Consider the following 22,286-nt stretch of genomic DNA (forward strand, 5'->3'; position numbering starts at 1 on the left):
GCCTGCAGCTGTTCTCTGACCAACCTCTGGGCTGGACATTAGAGCTGAAGCTTTGAGAAAAGAGGAAGCAGCCCCTGAGGCTGAATCTCCGCTTTTGGGGTGGTAGAGCCCTGGGGAGCCAGCAGCACCAAGAGCTCTTGGCCCTCCTTCCTGTTCTTCTCGCCTGTGGTTCACCAGCCTTGCAGCCACTTCCCTTGTGGAGCAGGTACTCCCATCCCTGGGCCTGGAGGGCGAGTGGAGGGTTGGGAGCGGGGCTGGAGTGAGATTGGCTGGGGGACATCTGGATGTGGGTGCTGGACTCCAAGCCATCCCAAGCCCGAGACACTAATCGAAGCCGCACTCATAACCCAAACACCTTCATAGACCCAAATCTTCCCCAGCCCACATCCCAATCCCAATCTTAACCACCGTCCTGATCCCTGCTCTGCCCAGCTCTGATCTCTGTTCCAATCCTACCTCCTTCAATTGTATCCCATCCCCAATCATTTACTAATTATCATCTCCACCCAGCTGCAACCCCGGCCTCACCCCTACCCCACAACCCCATCTCTCTCACCTCCTTGTCAACTCTAATTCCATTCCAAACCGCAGCCTAACCGTCACCTTCACCCCTGCCCAACTGCAGCCCAGCCTTCATTGTCCCCTCACTCTAAGTCCAATCCCACAGCACCTCATTTACCACCACTTCATTTATCTGAGCACAGGAACCCCAGCACCATCTAGCATAACTCGGGGAATGAGTGCTCAGGCTAAGAGCATTTATAGCCAGATGAAAATGTGAAATTTCTACTGTCCATTTCAAAGCCGAGAGACCTCATTTATGGATTATATGTCTTTCAGAGTTAAATGTTTGGGGCTTTCCACTATTGTGAAGATAATGTACTCCCGGAATTGCTTAGCTGTACCCTAGCTGCCTATCTATGGGGCAGAGCATTCCAGCTGGCTGTCACCCTTACTTTTTTCCTTCTCCAGCCTGATAGGGAAGTTGGGGAGAAGCCCTGGTGTTAGGAAACAGAAACCGAATCCTACATAGCTGCCTAGAGTGAAATTACCTCTGACTTTTCTTCCCTAGGCCAGACTTGGTCTCTGGGATTAAAGGTCAGGGACCTGGGACGCTTTGCCACACATAGACTTTACCCACCCACTTGCTTTCATTCAGGCAGCAAACATAGGTGCCTGCCATGTACCAGGCCACCCCATCCCAACTTTCATGCAACATACACCATTTCTAGGTAAGAGTACGGATTTAAAACCCTGTCTTCAGACTGCCCAGGACTTGGGGATAGAAGAATGAATTTCAGAAACTTCCCGAAGTCTGCGGAACAATGCTCTCCCAAGTGGTCATTGCCTAAGGGTGGGTTGCTTCAGGGCTGTGGTGCTCCCTGTCCCCTAATACACCCACCCCCTTCCCCAAGACCTACAATCACCCTTCTACCACCAGGGGGTGCACGGTGCACACCAGGACAAGCAGCTCAACTGAAGCCTTCAACTCCAGGCTTTCAGAGACAATGGTCTCCTTTCTGGAGTCCTTCTTGCCCTTCCTTTTTCTAGGAAAGTTCTCTGGACTAAGGGTGGTCTTTGGGGTGGAACAGGCTGAGCCAATAAGCTGGATTCTGGTGTGACTGACCCCTTGGGTATTGGGACTGGGCTAAGTAAGTATACATGATGTGATTTTGAGTGATTCTAGAGAGGGTCCTCCCACATGTTCCAAAAATCCCTGCTCCATTCTGGGGTTGGTATGGCACCATTTCTCCACCATTAAGCTCAGCATCGCTGTTTTCAGGGCCCCAAATGGGAGCAGCAGGGAAGCTGGGGACGACAAACATATATCTTGCGGATATCCCAGTTATAGAAGATTTGACCCTGATGCACAGTGTGGCTCTGGGCTCCAGGGCCACACCTGCCCCCACCCATGCACAGTGGGCTGTTATTCAGTCCAGCATTCAGGTCATGGGTCACAGCCTAGGCCAGCATGAGCCTCTCTTGTGGCCAAAGACCAGGTGTAGAGGGTATGGATACATCTTTCCGGGACAGGAGCAGGCTTAGGACTGGACCCTGGTGTCTGCTCAGCCCACATGATAGCCACCAGCACCAGCTGGGCCCCACCTGTGAAGCTGATGGTCTGGGGGCTGGGAGTTGTCACCAGTTTCCTGTCCCCACTTCCAGCCTCCCCAGGCCTTCCCCCTCACTCTGCCAAGTCAGCATTTAAGACCAGGGAGGATTGCAAAGTTGGCAACATGGGTCTTTGAATGTGTGTGCGGCAAAATATACATAACATAAAATTTACTGTTTTAACCATTCTTAGGTGTACAATTCACTGGCATTATGTACATTCACAATATTGCGTAACCATCACCACTGCCTGTTTCCAATACTTTCTCATCTTCTAAAATAGACTCTTTACCCATTAAACATCCCTTTCCTTCCCTCCCTCCAGCGTCTGGCAATCTCTATTTTTCCTTTCTGTCTCTATGAATTTGTCTATTCTAGGTATCACATATAAGTGGAATCATACAATATTGACCCTTTTGGTCTGCCTGACTTCACTTAGCATAACGTTTTCAAGGTTTATCCACGTTGTAACATGTGTCGGAATTTTACTCCTTCTTATGACTAAATAATATTCTATTATATGAGTTTACCATATTTTTTTATCCATTCATTTGCTGGTGGACACTTGGTTGTTTCCACTTTTTGGCTATTGTGAATAACACTGCCATGAACCTGGGCATACGAATATCTGTTTGAGTTCCTGTTTTCAATTCTTTTGGATATATACCTGGAAGTGGAGTTGCCGGATCATACAGTAATCTACATCTGAATTTTTGAGGAACCACCCAACTGTTTTTCACAGGGGCTGTGCCATTTTACATTCCTACCGACAGTGCACTGAGCTTGTAATTTCTCCATATCCTCTCCAACTTTTATTTTCTGGCTTTGTTTGTTTTTTAATGGCCATTCTAATGGGTTGTATCTCATTTTGGTTTTGATTTGCATTTCCCTAATGATTAATGATGCTGAGCATCTTTTCATGGGCTTATTTGCCATTTTATATCATCTTTACAGAAATGTCTATTCCAGTCCTGAGCCCATTTTGTGAATTTGGGTTGTTTGGGTTTTTTGTTGTTGTTGAGTTACAGTAGTTTTTCATGTACATACTTATTTATATATATTTATATGTATATCAATCCCTTATGTATGATATTAATCCTAGATATATGAGTTGCAAATATTTTCTCCCATTCTGTGGTTTGTCTTTTCATTCTCTTAATAGTGTCTGTTGATGCACAAAGTTTTTAACTTTGATTAAGTCTAATTTAGCTATTTTTTTCTTTGTTGCTTGTAATTTTGGTGTCATTCTATAGAAATCATTGCCGAATCTTAGGTCATGAAGATTTTCACCCATATTTTCTTCTAACAGTTTTGTAGTTTTACTTATGTGTGTTTCTGCCACCTCTCCCCTTCAGATTCATATCTATGGCACCCCTTAAAGCCCCCATCCCCATGAGGTACACTCCATGGCAGAGGGTCTGACTTCTTATGCCTGGTATACTGTAGACAATTAACTCATGTTTGTGGGATATGTGTTGTCCAGGGCCCTTGTTCCTCCTGTCACACCTAAACTCACCCTGCCACCAGCTCTAAACCCCAAGGACCACACCTGTCTCTTACCCACTGCTTTAAGGCCAGGGGAGCTCTGCACTGCTGTAGGTCACATGTCCCCAGTTCCAGGCCCTGAGAAATGGGTGCTCACAAGCTGCCAAGGACAAGTCAAGCAGAGCTGGCTCTGGGGTGGCTACAGGAACCCCAAAGGGGAAGTTCTAGCTAGAAACTACCTTCAAGCTGCACCTTGAAGACTGACTAAGGGTTCAGCAAGCAAAGATCATTTGTGGTAGGGACAGAACTGGTGAGCAAGAGAGCCCATGGGCAGATGGGACTGGCCCCAGTGTGGGTGCTTGGGGAGCAGAGAATGAGGGCAGACCTGAGAGTAAGAAATGAGGACCTTTTAGGGATGTGTTGGGCCCACAGCTTATGGGCAATGGGGAGCCACAGAAGGTTATTGAGCAGGGGAGTGGCTTTTAAAGGCAGCACTTCAGTAAGTTCTCAGTCAAGCCCCATTATGGCTCTTAATTGATAAGGCTGGAGGTAGGGAGACAACTCTCAACTCAGAAACTATCATTCTTTCTGAGCACCTTGGAGTAAGTCTGTGGGTTCCAGTTGCTGTTGGCTTGGGTGGCAGGGAGGAGCACAGTAGTTGGGGGAAAGGGAGAGGCAGCTGTTCATCTGCTCTGGAGCAGTGACCTGGAGGGGCTAAGAAAGCAGAACTTGGGGTTGGGTCTGAAGACACACAGAGGGCTTTCTGGTGCATGCCACCAAGTAAGGACATTCCTGGCTAGAGTGTGAGCTGTAAACGTGAGCTCCTGGCTCCGGTGGCAGCTGCCCCAGGGGTCCTCGGCAGCCCTGCCCTCTCACTGGGTTGGCCAGCACGTGGGGACACAAGGCTGGACTCTCAGCAGGCTGTGAGGCTGAGACTCCCTGAAGTCCAAGTCCTTAGGAGACCCCAGTGTGTTTGACCAACACAGAAGACACCACGCTCTTAGGCACCAGAACTAGTGCGAGAATCTGCTATGGGCCACCTGCTCCAGTTTCTCCACCTGGCTTCCTTCATCTCAGCAGGTAAGCTTTGCTGGCCTTGCTCGTTTCACAGGGCCCGCTTTGGTGAGTCCAACTCTTGCTGGCCCATCATCCTGGACTGTGCCTGGTCACAGGTTTGGCCACTGAGGTTGAAGTGCAGACACAAGGAGGCGGTGGCAGAAAGCAATGACCCTCCTTGGGGCATCCAGAGGGACTGTGTTGCTGGGGTCAGGGTAGGGTTTGGGGGCCTATCTAGGGGCACCTTATATGGGGGCAACTCTCAGGGCTCTGTGGTGACTCCTGGCCTGCATTACTCTACTGTCTGTCTGTTCCTCCCTCAGTCCTGGCCTCATGGAGCGTCTCCAGTCCCAACACCGTGGAGGGTGTGAAGGGGTCCTGCCTCATCATCCCCTGCGTCTTCAGTTTCCCTGCCAACGTGGACGTACCCCACGGCATCACAACCATCTGGTACTATGACTACTCGGGAAATCGGCAGGTGGTTCACCACTCAGGGGACCCCAAGCTGGTGGAGGAACGCTTCCGCACCCGCGCCCAGCTGCTGGGGAACCCCCAGCACAGGGAGTGCAACCTGCTCCTGAAGGACCTGAGCCCCCAGGACTCGGGCTCCTACAATTTTCGCTTTGAGATCAGTGAGGTCAATCGCTGGTTAGATGTCAAAGGCACTGCAGTCACTGTGGCAGGTGAGGAGCAGTGTGGCCTGTCTACTTTGTGGAAGGGACTGTCAAGCTGCTTCTGGCTCAACCTTTGTCCTAAGCCTAGCCCAGCCCTAGCCTAGCCCCAGCCCTGTGTCCTCCATGCATTAACTCAAATGGGGGTGGGGATAGAAAGCAACCTCTCCTTCTTCTTGAAGCCCCCTGACCCCAGCTGGGGTTTGCAGGGCAGGAGATCTCAAGTATGGCGAAGGGGAATCCTGACCCTTCTGTCTTTGTCCTCAGAGAACCCCAAAGTGCCCACCATTGCCTCGCCATTAGAGCTTCGTGAGGACATGGAAGCGGACTTCAATTGCTCCACTCCCTACGCATGCCCACAGGAGCTGATCAGCTTGCAGTGGCAAGGCCAAGACCCCACTCGCTCAGTCACCTCCAGCCTCCAGAAGCTCGAGCCCACAGGCATCAGCCACTTGGAGAAACTCCACTTGGCCCTGTCCTGGCAGGACCACGGCCAGACCCTGCACTGCCAGCTCTCAGTGGCTAAATTTAAGACACAGGGCGAGATTCACCTCCAAGTGCAGCGTGAGTGTGCTGGGTGCCACACCCTAGTTACTGAGCACACATCTGTGGCTTCCCGATGGAAACCAGTCCCTCTCCAGCCTGTAGCAACACAGACCTAGTTCCTGAGGCAAAGCTGGGTATACTCGGACCTCTGGGGTGGGGCAGGTGGAGAGAGACTGCCAACCATTAAGAGCCACGTTTAATGGCTTCCTTTTACCTCTTGTCCCTGAGGTCAGGCTGGGCACAGGAGGGGAGACACAAAGAGCCAAAGAGTTGGGGGTCAGGCAGCAAAGACCCTGAGATTTAGTCCAGCTCTGGAGAATGTTGGGAAGGGGACCCCTTTTCCTGCTTAAGACTGCTCTCATTCGCCTTGATCAGGGTAACACCCAGACAAGGCAAAGAGGCCGTGGGAGAAAGCCCGAGTTTCCACTTGATCGAGCATATTTTCATCACGGTAAAACAGGGAGGCCTCTTCTAGAACAATCCCTGATCACAGGCATCTGGTGGCTGGCTCCACCATCCGCTAGATGAACAACCTGGGCAAGTCACTCGCATCGCAGGGCTTCTGTTTTCTCATCTGTATGGGGAAGAGGCCACCTATAGTATTGTTAAATAAATACGAGTTCTTATCTCATAGAATTGTTACAAAATTAGAGGAGTGCTCGGCACATACTAAGCACTCAAAAATATTAGCTTCTACCATTTTCATGTTTACATAGATTAAGCACTTGAAAATATTAGCTTTCATTAGCATATTTACATAGCAAGAGGCTTTGGAACAAGATTTAAAGAAATGTAGTTTCTTTGTATTGTTGACGCCCTCCTTACAAGTAGGCTAACCATTCTTAGAGCTCGTTGATTCTGCCTTTGGCCCGGTCCATTAGGTGGTTGGTCCTTTACCAACAGCTACCAGTGGCTGTACCAGAACAAGCAGTGTGGTACTCAGACCCCTAAACAGAATAGAGGGCAATGGATAGTGTCATGAGGCAGAAAGCCCTAGAAGGCAGTGTGGGCTGGACACTAGGCCAAACATTTCATCATCAAGTTCTCAGTGAAGAAGGAAGGAATCAGAAAGTCATCACAAGGTGGGGACATCGCAGTCGTAGACCGGGGAACTAAGAGGACTGATGACTTACCTGGGTGGGCTTCCTTAAGGCCAAGGTGAGAAGTGTGCCACCCCATGCTCACTCTGGCACCTTACCTGACACCCCCCATTGTGCCTTGCAGATGCCCCCAAGGGGGTGGAGATCCTCCTCAGCCCCTCGAAGGGGAACATTCGTCCAGGTGATCTGGTCACACTCACCTGCCTGGTGAACAGCAGCTACCCCGAGGTCAATTCCATGCAGTGGGTCAAGGATGGGACACGCCTCAAAACCCAGAGTCCTGTGCTACGGTTGTCCCAGGCAGCCTGGGACGATGCTGGCATCTACACCTGCCAAGCTGAGAATAGTGTGGGCTCCTCAGTCTCACTCCCTGTCAGTCTGCACATCTTCAGTGAGTCCTGGATGAGCCTGGGTCTTGACTAGAGGGCAAGGATGGGGTCCTGGCCACTAGGGCAGAGGGGAGCCAGGCCAAAGCACCTCCTGGGATGCAGGTAAGGAGTCCCAACCTGGCCTCACACAGATGACAGACCTCCCTGGCAGGGTGGGATGTCAGGAGGATCCTGGTGAACAAGACTAAGAGGGTCAGGGCCAGTCCAGGATGCTCCTCTGCAGAAGGGATGTGGTGTAGACTGTTCAGAGATTTAGGCTGAGAAGCTACAATCCTGAAACTCTGAGAGATTGGGCCTGGAAGTCGGCTGGGTACCCCCAGTGTGCCCTATGCTGTCCCCGCAGTGGCTGAGGTCCAGGTGAGCCCAGCAGGTCCCATCCAGGAGAACCAGACGGTGACGCTGGCCTGCAACATGCCTAAAGAAGCACCCAGTGAGCTGCGCTACAGCTGGTACAAGAACCATGCCCTGCTGGAGGACATCCACAGCCGTACCCTCCAGCTGCACGCAGCCACCAGGGCCGACACTGGCTTCTATTTCTGTGAGGTGCAGAATGCCCATGGCAGGGAGCGCTCTGGGCCCGTCAGCGTGGTGGTCATCCGTAAGTGGCCAGTGTGGGGTGGACACTGCCGGAGCTGGGCCAAAGGGTAGAGCCCTTGCCAGAGAGTTAGGATCCTGGGCCCGGGTGGCCTTGAGCTCTGCACACCTGAGCAGGGTTTTAACTTCCCTGGGCCTCTCAGTCCCCCACTATTTAAAAAGTTTATTTTGAAGAGTACAAAGAATTATCATATGCCTTTAACTTAGGATTCCCAATTTGTTAACATTTTGGTACATTTGCTTTTTCTCCTTTAAAATATATATTATGTGTATGTGTATATATACACACATGTACACATATACATGTGTGTATATACACGTGCACATATAGGTGTGAATGCATGTACACACATTTTCTCTTCATAAAAACACATATATGTATGCACTCTATTGGTATACATATACACATATATGTTATCTCTATCTATCATCTATCTATCTATGCATTTATAGCCCTAAAGTTGCAGACATGATGCCCTTTTACCACTTAGTTCCTCAGTGTGTATTTTATAAGTTCATTTTCATATATAACCACAGCATAGTGATCACAGTCAGGAAACTTAACATTGATACAAGACTATTATGTAATCTACAGTCCATATTTAAATTTTACCAATTGACCCAAAAACGTCCTTTATGGCGATTGTTTTTTTGGTCCAGGATCTAATCCAGATCCTGCTTTGCATTCAGTTGCCATGTCTATTTACTACTTTTTAGTCTGGGACAGTTCCTCAGTCTTTCCTTGTCTTTCTGACATTGAAACTTGAAGATTACAGGCCAGTTGTTGTGTGAATGTTCCCTGGTTTCTCTGAATCGAGGAGACCGAGCCCGTACGCTTGGGCAGGAACAACACACACGTGCTGCTGTGTCTGTCTCGCTGCATCGCGTCAGGAGACACGTGGGGTCAGAGTGTCCTGTCGCTGATAGTGCTCTCTCTGATTACTTGGTTGAGGTGCTATCCACTGCCAGGTCTCTTTGCCTATTTTCTCATCTTTAAAATAGGGTCCTTGATCCTCACTCGCAGGGTTGCAGTATGAGACAAAGGGGGTGCAGGGGTCATAGGCTATAAATGGGGATCCAGGGAGTGTCCCTGTCTGAGGGTGAGAGGACCTTCTCCACACAGACCCGCCCCTCACCCCAGACCTAACTGCCTTTCTGGAGACACAAGGAGGCCTGGTGGGCATCCTCCACTGTTCCGTGGTCAGCGAGCCTGTGGCCACCCTGGTGTTGTCACACGGAGGACTTGTCCTGGCCTCCACCTCTGGCGACGGTGACCACAGCCCACGCTTCAGTGTCTTCTCTGCCCCCAACTTCCTGCGCCTGGAGATCCGAGATCTAGGGTCAGCCGACAGTGGGGAATACACCTGTACAGCCACCAACTCTTATGGGAATGTGTCCTCCACCCTGGACTTCCGTGCCAATGGTAAGATGGCTACTGGGGGCTGGTGGAGGAAGCTTGAGGAGGAGGCCTGCTCTGGCTTCTTCCTCCTAGGAGTCCAGGGGGCTCGACTGAAGGGCTGAATTAGCCAGTTAGTAAAAATCACATCAAAGACCCGGGCTTTTTTATACAGTCATCCCAACCCGGGAGGCCCCTGGAGATCAAGGCCAAAAGGGAAACATGGCAGGTTGTATCATTCCTTTTGTAAACATTCTGACTCTGAACTTGGAGGGTTCTTCATATGCATTCATTTGCTTTTTATTTATCAAGCATTTGGAGCAGGCTCTGTGCTGGGAGTCAGACGCAGGAGGCACAACAGAGGAGTAGGGTCTTCCCACTCTTGGTGCATGTGCTGCCCTTCTCTTTTTCTGAGGCTGTGGCAAACACAGTCAATTAATCAAGCCAGGTTTTTGACATAAGCCTGGTTCCAGCTCAAAATTCTCCTCAACCATGCTATGTCCACCTGCTATGAATAGATCAGAATTGGAGTTCAAGGCCAAACCCTCCTGATCATCAAGAGATTTACAGAGCCGATGGCATGAAACCCAGATTTATCTACAATTGTGTAGGAAGAGTGTGATGCTGGAGGGCTTCCTGCGGTGGGTAGCATGGAGCCACGAATGTGCGGGGGAGCTGAGCCTTTCTTTCTTCCTCTTCTGCCAGCTGCCCGCCTCCTCATCAGCCCCGCAGCGGAGGTGGTAGAAGGGCAGGCAGTGACGCTCAGCTGCAGGAGCGGCCTGAGCCCAACGCCTGACATCCGCTTCTCCTGGTACCTGAATGGAGCTCTGCTTCTCGAGGGGCCCAGCAGCAGCCTCCTGCTCCCTGCAGTCACCAGCAGTGATGCCGGTTCATACCACTGTCGGGCCCAGGATGGCCACAGGGCTAGCGGGCCCTCCTCACCCGCCGTCCTCACCGTGCTCTGTGAGCAGCCTCCCCGCCAGCCCCTGCCTGCCTTGGGAAGGATCAGTCCACTGGGGTCCACTAGCTATCCCTACCTCCTCCAGGCCCACCTGACCCTGTCCTGCCCAGGGTCTAGATCAGGAGGGCTGCTGCAGATCTGGGCACCATGGATCTCTCCACCCAGGGCTGAAATTTGGGGGACAAGGCTGAGGATTTCTCTACCTCCTCAACCTCTAATCCCAGTCCCTTTAGGGCCTCCTGGCCCTAGCCTCAAAGTCGCCATGGGCACCATGTCCAAGTTCTGTTCTCCTGAGCTGGGCCCTGAGACACCACAGTCCTATACATGCGCACACACGCCCCATGGGCTATGCCCTCACAGGCTCTGGAGACACAGAGGTAGAACCTCTCCACATAAGAACTTCGTCCTCTTGTGAGTGATGCTTCATATTAGCCCAAGGGGCGGACCAATGTTCAAGGAACACTTAGCTTCCAGAAAGCCTCCCCTGACATGCGCAAGGGCAATGTCTTGGGACTGTCAGGAAGAACAATTGCCTTTCAGGGGTTTTCTAGTGTCAGGGAGAGATCACATGGGGCCTTGGTTGATGAATGTCTTTGACCATCCATCTCCAGAAGCCTCTAGAAAGAGGGCATTTTAGGCATTCTCTATCATCGTGGGAGCTGGCTTGGAGATCAGAGATATGAGGCAGAGAGGATCTTGGGAAAGGGATGGAGTGCAGAGTGGGAGCAGAGAGCAAGACTCACGAAGATTGCCTATGTGGGCGCCCCGCTCAGGAGCACATGGGTGTTAGGCAAGCAACTGCTAGCCCACATGGCACCTTTATCCAAGCTAGAAAATGGCACTCCTCCCTCTGGGAAAACTCAGTCCAGCACTAGGGCATAGCTTAGCACGAGGGGCATGGGATGAATTCTTCCCACTCTGGCCTGGTTGTCCTTGTGCAATGCACAGCCTGCACAGCTGTTTGCAGCAGCTCTGGGCACATGCCTTTGTCCAATGTGTTCTGGGAGTCTAGCCAGCCTTGAGTGAACCTATGAGGCCCTGGCAGAGGCTGTGGATGAGTGCCCATGCTCTTCCTCTCTTCAGATGCCCCACGCCAGCCCAAGCTCACTGCCCGGCTGGATCCTGATGCTGCAGATGGAGCTGGCCGTAGAGGCTCTCTCGAATGCCGTGTGGACAGTGACCCACCAGCCCAGCTACAGCTGCTCCACAGGGACCGTGTAGTAGCTTCTTCCCTGCCATCAGGGGTTGGCTGCAGCACCTGTGGGGGCTGTCCCCAGCGCATGAAGGTCGACAGAGCCCCCAACTTGCTGCGTGTTGTGATTAGAGACCCAGTGCTGGAGGATGAGGGTGTGTACCTGTGTGATGCCAGAAACACCCTGGGCAATGCCTCCTCCTCGGTGACCTTCAATGCCCATGGTGAGTCAGGACAGGGAATGGTGGCACAGGGTCAGGGGCCACTACTCAGGACCCTATTTCTTTGCAACCCCTGGCTCTAGAAGAATCTATCCAGTGAAACCACTTTGTTCAGCAGTGGATGTTCGCTTTCCTCCCCTACCCAGGGGGCACTCCAGAGGGTCACTTTCCTGCCCCCTCCAGGCTGGGAGGCTGAACCATTGGACCTGGGTTGGGGGAAAGCAGTCAAAGTGAGGCCTGTCTCAAGTGAACTTGTGCTGCCTACTTTCCAGCCACTGTCCTGGTCATCACACCATCACACACGCTGCCTGAGGGCACCGGAGCCAACTTGACTTGCAATGTGAGCCGGGAAGCCGACAGTGGCCCTGCCAACTTCTCCTGGTTCCGGAATGGGGCACTGTGGGCTCAGGGCCCCCTGGAAACCGTGACACTCTTACCTGTGGCCAGAACAGATGCTGCCCTCTATGCCTGCCGCATGTTCTCTGAGGCTGGTGCCCAGCTCTCCGCTCCTGTGGTCCTGAGTGTGCTCTGTGGGTGATGGGCAAGGGCAGTGTTAGGCACTTGAGGGGACTCAGGGGGTGGTCTGGGAGGAACCAGGCTGGGTTTGGGTTGCGGGAGACAAGTACGTGGCTTGGGCATGGGATAGGGCAGGCCTGGACTATGTGTGTGGAGCAGGCAGTGGGACATAGTGTGGCAGCTGGAATGTGGTGAGCTGGGTTCAGGATGGAGCCTGAGCTCCCTACTGTCCCTGCAGATCCCCCAGACACTCCAAAACTGTCAGCCCTCCTGGACGTGGGCCAGGGACACATGGCTGTGTTTGTCTGCACTGTGGACAGTAGCCCCCTGGCGCAGCTGGCCCTGTTCCATGGGGAGCGCCTCCTGGCCACCAGCATGGGGCCCCAGCTCCCATCCCATGGCCGTCTTGGAGCCAAAGCCATGGCCAACTCTCTGCAGCTGGAAGTCCGAGACCTGAGCCTTGGGGACTCTGGCAGCTACCGCTGTGAGGCCACAAATGTCCTTGGATCAGCCAATACCTCCCTTTTCTTCCAGGTCCGAGGTGAGCGTCGGTCCCTCTAAAGATACGGTAGACCCAGATGCCTTGGGGGCTACTTTGGCCAGGTTTTGGGCTGGGTCGTATGGAAATGTGAGTTCTTTTTCAGCCATGGTTTGGGGACAGTTTCCAGCCAGCCAGCAGGAGGCCTCTCCTTGTCTCCAGCTATATATTTTCACCTATAATAACTGTGGCAGCCACTAGGAGGCAGTGGCATTTGTACAAGGCAGCTTGCTTGGTTGGAGCAATTTCTGACATATAACTTTTTTTGTAATAATATAATTTTGTTAGTAAGAATTCTCATACTAAACCTAATATATGTACATTATGCATATACATGTGTAATATATGTATACGAATGTGTGTATATACACACATATATACATATATACACATATATAAGAATATATTCATATTCTTCATTAATATACATAGTCATACATATATATATATTCATCTATAAAAATCCTCCCTCTGTGAATAAGCCAGGAAAAGGGAAAGTTAATATCCACAATGCTGCAAAGGCCAAAGAAAAGCACACAATTTTTCTCCCATAATGACAAACGTTAATTTTTGAACATTTTCGTTGAGCCTCGGTTCTATAGATCTTTTATTTATCATAAGAATTTCACAGGCAGAGAAATTGAGGGTCAAAGCTTTAGGAGCTTGTTCATGATCACATCACATGACTAGCAGGTGGCCCTGGTCCCAGACATAGCCTGTGTTCTCAATCACCGTTCCAGCTGTCCCTCCTTCTCACTTCCCCCATCTTGGTCTCCTCCTGCCTCAGACCCAGGAGGAACTAGGGACTGCCCTTTGCCCAGTCCACAGTTCCTGGTCTCTCATGACCTGGAGCCTGGGTGCAGAGATGGACTGGAAATAGTTGGAGAGAACTCAAGATCACACAGCTGCTAACTTCCGCCTCCAAGCCCTTGGCCACCCATGCTGAGTCCAGCTCATAATCAGGACAATGGCCCTTGGCATGACCTAAATCTCTCCCATTTTAGTGCTTTATAGGGTCAAACTAACATTTGTCAAGAGCTAACACATGCAGGTGCTGCGCCTGGCACTGGGCTGCAAATCAGACAAACCAGGCCCTCAAGAGGTTCACCCTCTGGTAAGCAAGAAGTGATTGGCAGAGCAAAACCATAACTCAAGGTGGCAGTTGGTGACTGCCAAGACAGACCCATGCCAGGTAGTCAGGGGCAGGAGAGGTGGAGGCGTGGAGTTGAATTCGGCAGTGGTCTGGTGGGGGAGCCGTAGCTCCGGGTCACAGGGCTTGGGCCACGCTGTTCTGGTGTGGACGCATACCCAGCCCCAGATGTGGGAGGGTATGGCGGAGGGCCCTCACTTGCTCTTGGTTTCTCCCTGCAGGAGCCTGGGTCCAGGTCTCACCATCGCCTGAGCTCCAGGAGGGCCAGGCCGTGGTCCTGAGCTGTGAGGTACCCACGGAGGCCCTAGAGGGGATCTCATATCGCTGGTATAGGGATGGCCAACCCCTCCAGGATTCGACCTCGGCCACACTTCGTTTTGCAGCCATAACTTTGAACCAGGCTGGGGCCTACCACTGCCAAGCCCAGGCTCCAGGCTCAGCCAGCACAAGCCTGGCCGCCCCTGTCAGCCTCCACGTGTCCTGTAAGTGTTTTCATCCCGTGCATGTTTCTTGGAGGGTAATGGAGCCAAGAGCATGGCTGAGGGAGGGGATGCTGAGCCCCTGGTTTTGGGCTCTGCCTCCATGAGAGAACTTCAGATGAGGGATCACCTGGCCAGACTCTGACCAGTCCCTGCTCATGTAGATGCCCCACGCCAGGCCATGCTCACCACCCTGATGGACACCGGCCCCGGGCGACTGGGCCTCCTCCTGTGCCGTGTGAACAGTGACCCTCCGGCCCAGCTACGACTGCTCCATGGGGAGCGCCTGGTGGCCTCCACTCTACAAGATCAGGGGGAACTTGCAGGCAGTTCTCCCCGGCTACAGGTGGCTGTGGCCCCCAACATACTGCGCCTGGAGATCCACAATGCAGTGCTGGAGGATGAGGGTGTCTACACCTGCGAGGCCACCAACACCCTGGGCCAGACCTCAGCCTCGGCCAGTTTCGATGCCCAGGGTCAGTGTGGGTGTGTGAGTATGTGCGTGGGTGGCTCTTTTAAGGAGGAAGAAGGTTGGAGAGGGTTCTGGAAGCCTGAGGTACAGGCAAAAGGGCTGAACATAAGGATGGTCCCCATTTCCACCCTTCTTAAGGGCAGCGGTCTCTAAACTTGGGTTTCATGGAAGAATCTTTATTAAAAACAGAATTTACATGGCTGCCCAGTGGATAAAACTAATCAGAAAGGGAATGTTCGAGGAGAAACCACAACAGGGCCAGGGAGGCTGTATCCTCCTGTGTGCCCCGTATCCTCCTGTGTGCCCCCAGCTAGGGTCAGGGAGGGTTCTGCAGAATTCTGCTTGGGAACACCTGAGAGTTGATGAGCTGTTTCCCAAGCTCCACCTCTGAGCCACATGTACAGGTGGGCCACCTGTGCCTCCCAGAGGCCGAGAGACTTCCCTCCCTCATGGAGACAGGTGGCTTGTTTTACATAGCTTCATGTTGTCCTTCTCTCTCCAGCCGTGAGTGTGCAGGTGTGGCCCAAGGACACCGTGCAGGAGGGGCAGCTGGTGAATCTGACCTGTGTTGCGTGGAGCACCCGCCCAGCCCAGCTCACCTACATGTGGTACCAGGATGGGAAGCAGCGCCCAGGTGCCCACTCCATTGCCCTGCCCAATGTTACAGTCACGGATGCTGCCTCCTACCACTGTGGTGTGGTGGTCCCTGGCCAGGCACTCCGCCTCTCCAGACCTGTCACCCTGGATGTCCTCTGTGAGTGTGGTTGGCTGCAGGGTGGAGCTGGAAGGCATGACAGCAGCCTGCAGGGATCAGGGCATGGCCAGAGCCCCATAGGTGTCCAACCCAGAAACCTAGTACACAAACTCCTCTGGCTGATGGAGCACTACACAAGGAGCATTAGAGTTGGGGGGCTAGGGGGATACATCCTCTTTGAGTAGAGCAGCCGTGCCCCAGATTGGGCAAGTGGAGGTCCTTGGGGTGGGGAGCCAGATCCCTCCTGGTTTGAATGTCACCTGCAAACGGGCCTCCTCATGGCTGTGGTCTCTCAATAACATCTATGCCTTTCATGCTCCTGCAGATGCACCCCGCAGCCTACGCCTGACCTACCTCTTGGAAAGCCATGGCGGGCGGCTGGCCCTGCTGCTGTGCACTGTGGACAGCCGCCCACCTGCCCAGCTGGCCCTTAGCCATGCTGGCCGCCTCCTGGCCTCCTCAACCGCAGCCTCTGTACCCAACACCCTGCGCCTGGAGCTGTGGGAGCCCCGGCCCAGTGATGAGGGTCTCTATAGCTGCTCTGCCCGCAGTCCTCTGGGCCAGGCCAACACGTCTCTGGAATTGCAGCTGGAGGGTGAGGCAGGGCCCAAGTCAAGGCCACCAGGTGTGGGATCAGCCGTGGTGTCTGGATGGATCCAGTTGACCCAGGCCTTCTATGCACAGGTGTGCAGGTGATCCTGGCTCCGTCAGCTGATGTACCTGAAGGGGCTTCCATCACAGTGACCTGTGAAGACCCTGCTGCCAGCCCACCCACCCTCTATACCTGGTATCACAACAGCCGTTGGCTGCAGGAAGGGCCAGCTGCCTCCCTCTCTTTCCCAGTGGCTACACGGGCTCATGCAGGCGCCTACTCCTGCCAGGTCCAGGATGCCCAGGGCACACGCAGCTCCCGGCCTGCAGCCCTGCAAGTCCTCTGTGAGCAGAGATCCCTGGCTGAGAGCATCCGGGGTGGTGGAGGGCCCTTCTGAGCCCTGGTGGGCGTGGGCACAGGACTACAGGGGGCTGAGGAATGGGCACTTGGGGAAAGAAGGACATAGGTGATGAAGAAAGAGACCCTGGGTCCTTGGGAACCCTGCCTGGAGGAATCTACCCACAGGACTCCTGAGAGGGTGGCACTTCTAGGAGGTGACTATTTGTCCAGAGGCTTGAGCCTCACCAATACCAGAAGGGTGGACAATGGACAATATAGGGTTTCCAAGCAAAGCCTTTAACTATGCCCTGCGCTACCCCAGATGCCCCTCGGGATGCTGTTCTGTCCTCCTTCTGGGACTCGAGAGCCAGCCCCATGGCTGTGGTGCAGTGCACTGTGGACAGTGAGCCACCTGCCGAGCTGACCCTGTCCCACGATGGCAAGGTGCTGGCTACGAGCCGCGGGGTCCATGGCTTGACACTGGAGACAGGCCATGTCCAGGTGGCCCGCAACGCCCTGCGGCTGCAGGTGCAAGATGTGCCCTCAGGTGATGAGGACACCTACATGTGCACGGCCCACAACTTTCTGGGATCAGTCAGCACCACAGGACAGCTACAGGCAGAAGGTGAGCAGGTGAGGGGAGAGGAGAAGGGCCTCAGGTGCTGTGGGGTTGGAGTTCGTGTCAAGAGGGGCTGGCTGGCCTGGAGTGATAGACATAGCCCTTGCACAATCTGATGGAAGAGGAACAGCTCCCACTGCAGGGGGTTGCCTCTCGGATCCCACTCAGATTCTACCCAGAGGCTCCGGCTCCCAAAGGCCTGCAGGTTCCCCACCACCTCCTGGTCCTCGGCCTGCAGGTGTGCGTGTCGTGGCCGAGCCAGGCCTGGATGTGCCTGAGGGTGAGGCGTTGAACCTGAGTTGTCACTTTCCTGGTGGCCCCAGGCCCTTGGGCAACTCCACCTTTGCTTGGTTCTGGAATGGCCGGCAACTACATTCGGAGCCCGTGCCCACCCTTGCCTTCTCACATGTGGCCCGTGCCCAAGCTGGGATGTACCACTGCCGGGCTGAGCTTCCCACTGGGGCCACCACCTCTGCTCCAGTCATGCTTCGTGTGCTCTGTGAGTGACACCACCTTAATCTCCCTATATCTTACATGCTCACCTCAGGTCTTTCTCTTCTTATGTCTGCAAAGAGTAAGGACTTCAGAGGTATGGAGTTTTGGGTTGGAAGACCCCCACTGATGGACGGCTTGGCTTCTTCATCTGCAAAGCATCAGTCCCCTTGCCTTGTGAGACATATAGACGATAAAGTACACAGAGTGCCTGATACACAATAGGTCTTCATCAGTCTTGGTCCCCTACTCCATTTTTCACCAGGGCCCAATGCTGTATCAGCCAGCTATTGATGCATAACAAGTCAGCCCAAAACTTAATACTTAAAATGACAACCATTTTATTTGCTCATAATTCTGTGAGTCAGAAATTTGGGCTGGGATCAGCTGGGCAGTTCTTCCGTTGGTCTCCCTTCATGTGGCTATTGTTGTCCAGTGACTGAACCGAAGCTAGACAGTCTAGGATGGCTTCACCCTCGTGGCTGGTTGTCGGGGCTGGCTATTGGCTGGGCCACATGTGTCCAGCAGGCTGGCCTGGGCTTCCCACATGGTGGGAAGTATTCTTGAGGTCTAGCCCTGAAGTTACACAATGTCACTTCTCTGACTTCTAGTGGTCGAAGAGAGTCACAGATTCAAGGAGTGAGGACATAGGCTCTTAATGGGAGGAGCTGCAAAGTCACATTACATGGTTAGGGAAGGGGAGGAATTTGTGGTTGTTTTCTACAATTACCATACTTCTTGTCTTCCTACAGACCCTCCCAAGACGCCTACCATGACGGTCTTTGTGGAGCCTGAGGGTGGCGTCCAGGGCATCCTGGACTGCCGAGTGGACAGCCAGCCCATAGCCAGCTTGACCCTCCATCTTGGCAATCGGCTGTTGGCCTCCAGTCAGCCTCGGGGTGTTCCAGCTGAGCCGCACATCCACATCTCAGCCACCCCCAATGCCTTGAGGATGGACATTGAGGAGCTAAGGCCCAGCGACCAGGGGGAATACGTGTGCTCTGCCTCCAATGCCTTGGGCTCTGCCTCTGCCTCCATGTACTTTGGAACCAGAGGTGAGGAAGGACTCCATCTCCCAGGCTGCTCTGCACGAGGCCCTGCCCTCAGGTCCAAAGGATTCTTCTGAGGTCTTCCCTAAATCCCTTCAGAGGCAATTAGTTCGTCTGTCTAGTCCAGAGTGGTTTCTTGAAGCTCTTTTGCATGGGGAAGCCCCTGAGATAAAGTGAAAGCTAGAAAAAAATTTCATCTTGGGCGGGCGCCTTGGGAAGGAGCACTGTAGGCCTGGAGCCATAGCTGCTCCCTAATCTATACTCTCTGTTCTAGCCCTGAGCCGCCTGCATCTGTTCCAGAAGCTACTCTGGGTCCTAGGGCTCGTGGCGGGCCTTCTCTTCCTCCTGTTGGGCCTGGGGGCCTGCTACACCTGGAGGTGGGTCAGGAGCTGGAGGGCAGATGGAGCCATTTCTTCCTTTTCTCTTTTCCCCAATATTCCCCATGTCCCTCCTGCCAAATTCACAGGCTCCATACTTTCTAGCCTGTCTCCTTCCCTCCTACGTTCCAAATTTGGGAATCCCTTCTAGAATCATCTCTAAATCCATCTTGCTGTAGTTTTTTTTCTTTCCTTATCTCTACCATTTTTATGCTGAAGAAACGGCTGGAGAGGAAGCAAGGTAAGGTACCCCCACTCCCCACAGTGCTTCCCACTGCTCAGTGCAGTGAGCAGTCTGGGCAAAAGCATGTGGGGTGGGAGAAGGGAATGGGGGCAGGCAGGGAGGGGGAGGCTCTCTGACTCTACTCTCGCCCTTGTAGAAGGAGGCATTTTCATAAGCTGAGTGTGGGTGAGACTTCCGTGGAGATGGCGTCCCAGAAGGACACCATGCAGGTATCTATTCCCCATGCAGGCCCGCGCAGACATAATGCTAGGCTACCCCACAGCGCAGGGCTGGCCCTTAGAGGCTGCTCTCATTTATAGGCTGGTACCTGGGGCTCGGGGGAAACTGGGGAGAGAACATAGAGAACCAGGGCCCCTTGAGAATACAAGGGGAGCCACATTCTGACTGGAACAGAGAGAAGCCATGTGTTTGCCATGTGGCTGGCTGGATTCTGAGCTTAGCCACAACACCTCTATTTCCAAGACACATCTCAGAACACAGAACCCCACCTATGTTTTGGGGTCTGTCTTCCCCACTGCTGAGTCTGTCCATCATGTGGGCAAGGGTGAAATCGTGTTTCCCTTCCCTGGTGATGTGCCCCCTTCTACAGATGATCCATTTGGTGGGCCAGGCATGCACATTCTCACCAATCTCCTTGGGACCCTTACCCAGGGCTGGGGACCTGGAGGACTGCCCTCCAGAGTTAGGGTTCAGGTGATGTCTGCTCCCAGAATCTTCCTGTGACCAAGGTTTTCTTTGTGGGAAGCTCATTGATCCTGACACAACCACATTTGGAACTCCATCCTGTGCTCCGCCTCTGAGCTGACCTGTGGCATTGCCTGCCCTCAGGAGGAGGAGGTTACTGGAATCTGTGATGACTTGAGCCTCGTAAACAAGACGGCGCTGGATCCTGCCTGCCTCTGTGAAAACAGTTCTGTGACATCTGACTTTCTATGACATGGTTCCAAACCTCTTGCCCCCAAGAAAAATGTGTGGTGAGAGGAGGGGGTGAATCTCAATCTACCCAGGAGGGTATTGACCCTGGGGGATGCTGAAGAGAAATAAGTTGATCTCTCTCACTTTTCTCTGGATCTCATCTCTCCATTTATCTTCCAATGCACTGCCTTTCACATCTCTCTCCTCCAAACCTACCCTGGACTTTTTGGACGGATTAGAAGAGGAACCTTCTACATCGTTAGGGGCTGGTCAAGGCACTCTGTACTAGATAGAATATAAGTCGGGCTGCCTAACAAGAGACCAAATACAGTAACTTTAACATAAGAAAATTTTATTTTTCTCTGCCATATTAGTCTGGGTATGTTATGGTGGTTTAAGGTATCGGAGCTCTGGATCCCTTTATCTTATTTTTATCCATCCCTAAAATGTTGCCTTTGATTATGAGGTTCACAATGACTCCACCGTGTTCACATTTTCTCCAGCAAGAAGAATGGAAGTTGAAGGTACACCCATTCCCATTGTGGACACAATCCAGAAGTTGCACATGTCATATCCACTGCTCATTGGCTAGAGTTTAGTCACATGGCCACTCCAAAGCTTCAAGGGATTCTGGCAAATGTAGTTTTTATTCCACTTCCAAAGAACTCCCCACTATGGACTCATCCTTGAGACATTTGACATTGATGAGAATGTAGCCAGCAGGACATGTTCTGTCTCAGTACCCATCCACTGAGGGGCATGCCTGGTCATGGGCTTGCTGGAGGAGGTAGTTCCTCTCACACATTAAGACTGAGGACATCAAGAAGGTTTGGTGGTCCCTAGAGAGAGGGCATGCCAGGCAGTGGGGTTGCCCCTGGAAGAAGAGGTACCCTCATTCCTACCCCCCACCCCACCCCCACCAACGAAAAGTGTGGAGAGCAGACATAATGTCGTCAGTATCTTTGTTTCTGTCTCAGGTGCATTTCTTTCCATGATCCAGTGAGTTCAGTTCTTCTTCTTGGAGGCTCGTACATCAGGGGCTGTTAAGATGAATGAGGGTCACTAAGGAAGAATAATGTGCTTCCAGGAAGTCAGAGCCAATTCTTGGGTAGTCTAGTGAATCCCCTGGTGGTCTGGTGACAGATGGTTGGAGGAGCCTGCCACTCTAGGATTTAGGCTGAGAAATATGGGGAGTATAGGAGCTTACAGGTTGGGAAGAAATTCGAGGCCAGGTGAGCTCCATGGAGCCACGGCTGGGACCCTTCCTGGTCCCAGGTCCCATTCCTTTTAGTGCCTGATTGCCAGACTCTTCCTAGGAGCCCATCTGGCATGTCTTCCCAATAAATGATCATCCTATGACATAACTGGAGTGAGTCACTTTCTTGCAACCCAAACTGTTGGACTAGAAGCACAGAAGATTCAAATGCGAGGGGGGTTTATTCTGGGAGGCTGCCTGCAGAGGTGGCCAGTGAGTGCAAATAATATGCATTTACCATAGATTACCTACGATCAAGTAATTTGTTCCCCTTCCTGCTCCGTGAGGGTCTGGGGAGCTGCTCACCTCCTCTGCCCACATGACCAGCACCATGCTTGGCATGCAGTATGTGGGCACTTAGTAAGCCCTGGTTTTTCTATATTGCTGTCAAATGGGAGGGTGGAAAGTGTAGGATAAATCCAGAGGTGGAACACAGAGAGAGCAAGCCCAAAGCAGCCAATGTTTTGGGGCTGTCTGGGGAAGAGAGCTTGAGGCACAGACCACAGGTGGTCACAGAAGGGTTGGTGACTGGGAGATCTGGGAACATTCAACTTGAGAGTCTTTATCTGCTTCCGTATATCTCCAAGGGGGCATAGGTCCATCTGGGATTAGAGGGTTCTCAGAGGGGTTTGTTGTGTCTACCCCTATTGGTTTGAGGCGTGTCGAGAATTTAAAAATAAATTTTTGATTCAAGTGTAACACACATACAGAAAATTGCACCCATCAGAAGTGTAGAGCTCAATGGCTTTTCAAAGCCAACACACCCCTGTAA

At 52.6% G+C, this 22,286-nt stretch overlaps 1 protein-coding gene across 8 annotated transcripts; it reads left to right on the plus strand.

Moving 5' to 3' along the window:
- Window positions 1-14: 14 nt before the first annotated feature.
- Window positions 15-21,643, plus strand: SIGLEC1 (sialic acid binding Ig like lectin 1). Of its 8 annotated transcripts, none has more exons than XM_039863834.1 (23): window positions 18-205; window positions 1,160-1,232; window positions 4,549-4,677; window positions 4,977-5,336; window positions 5,592-5,888; window positions 7,095-7,361; window positions 7,703-7,957; window positions 9,077-9,376; window positions 10,055-10,312; window positions 11,394-11,726; window positions 11,996-12,253; window positions 12,478-12,780; window positions 14,149-14,409; window positions 14,571-14,882; window positions 15,381-15,632; window positions 15,958-16,227; window positions 16,317-16,568; window positions 16,886-17,188; window positions 17,421-17,681; window positions 18,427-18,729; window positions 18,998-19,100; window positions 19,481-19,553; window positions 20,173-21,642. In XM_039863834.1, exons 3-23 carry the CDS (start codon window positions 4,629-4,631, stop codon window positions 20,278-20,280), a joined length of 5,178 nt encoding a protein of 1,725 aa, XP_039719768.1. In that variant the 5' UTR covers window positions 18-205; window positions 1,160-1,232; window positions 4,549-4,628; the 3' UTR covers window positions 20,281-21,642. The 8 variants fall into 8 exon arrangements, with proteins under 8 accessions (XP_039719771.1, XP_039719768.1, XP_039719766.1 ...); XM_039863832.1 differs by lacking the exon at window positions 1,160-1,232 and adding an exon at window positions 1,233-1,354 and having other exon boundaries at window positions 4,518-4,677; XM_039863830.1 differs by lacking the exon at window positions 1,160-1,232 and having other exon boundaries at window positions 4,515-4,677.
- The last annotated feature ends 643 nt before the right edge of the window (window positions 21,644-22,286 follow it).

Source organism: Pteropus medius, unplaced genomic scaffold, assembly GCF_902729225.1.
Source record: "Pteropus medius unplaced genomic scaffold, Ma_sr-lr_union100, whole genome shotgun sequence".
Taxonomy (NCBI): Eukaryota; Metazoa; Chordata; class Mammalia; order Chiroptera; family Pteropodidae; genus Pteropus; species Pteropus medius.

Coding starts and splice junctions, on each gene's coding strand:
- SIGLEC1 (XM_039863834.1), top strand. CDS start 4,629: ATGGGCCACCTGCTCCAGTTTCTCCACCTGGCTTCCTTCATCTCAGCA. Junction 9,377..10,054: donor CCTGGACTTCCGTGCCAATG/GTAAGATGGCTA, acceptor CTCTTCTGCCAG/CTGCCCGCCTCCTCATCAGC. Junction 12,254..12,477: donor TGTGGTCCTGAGTGTGCTCT/GTGGGTGATGGG, acceptor CTGTCCCTGCAG/ATCCCCCAGACACTCCAAAA.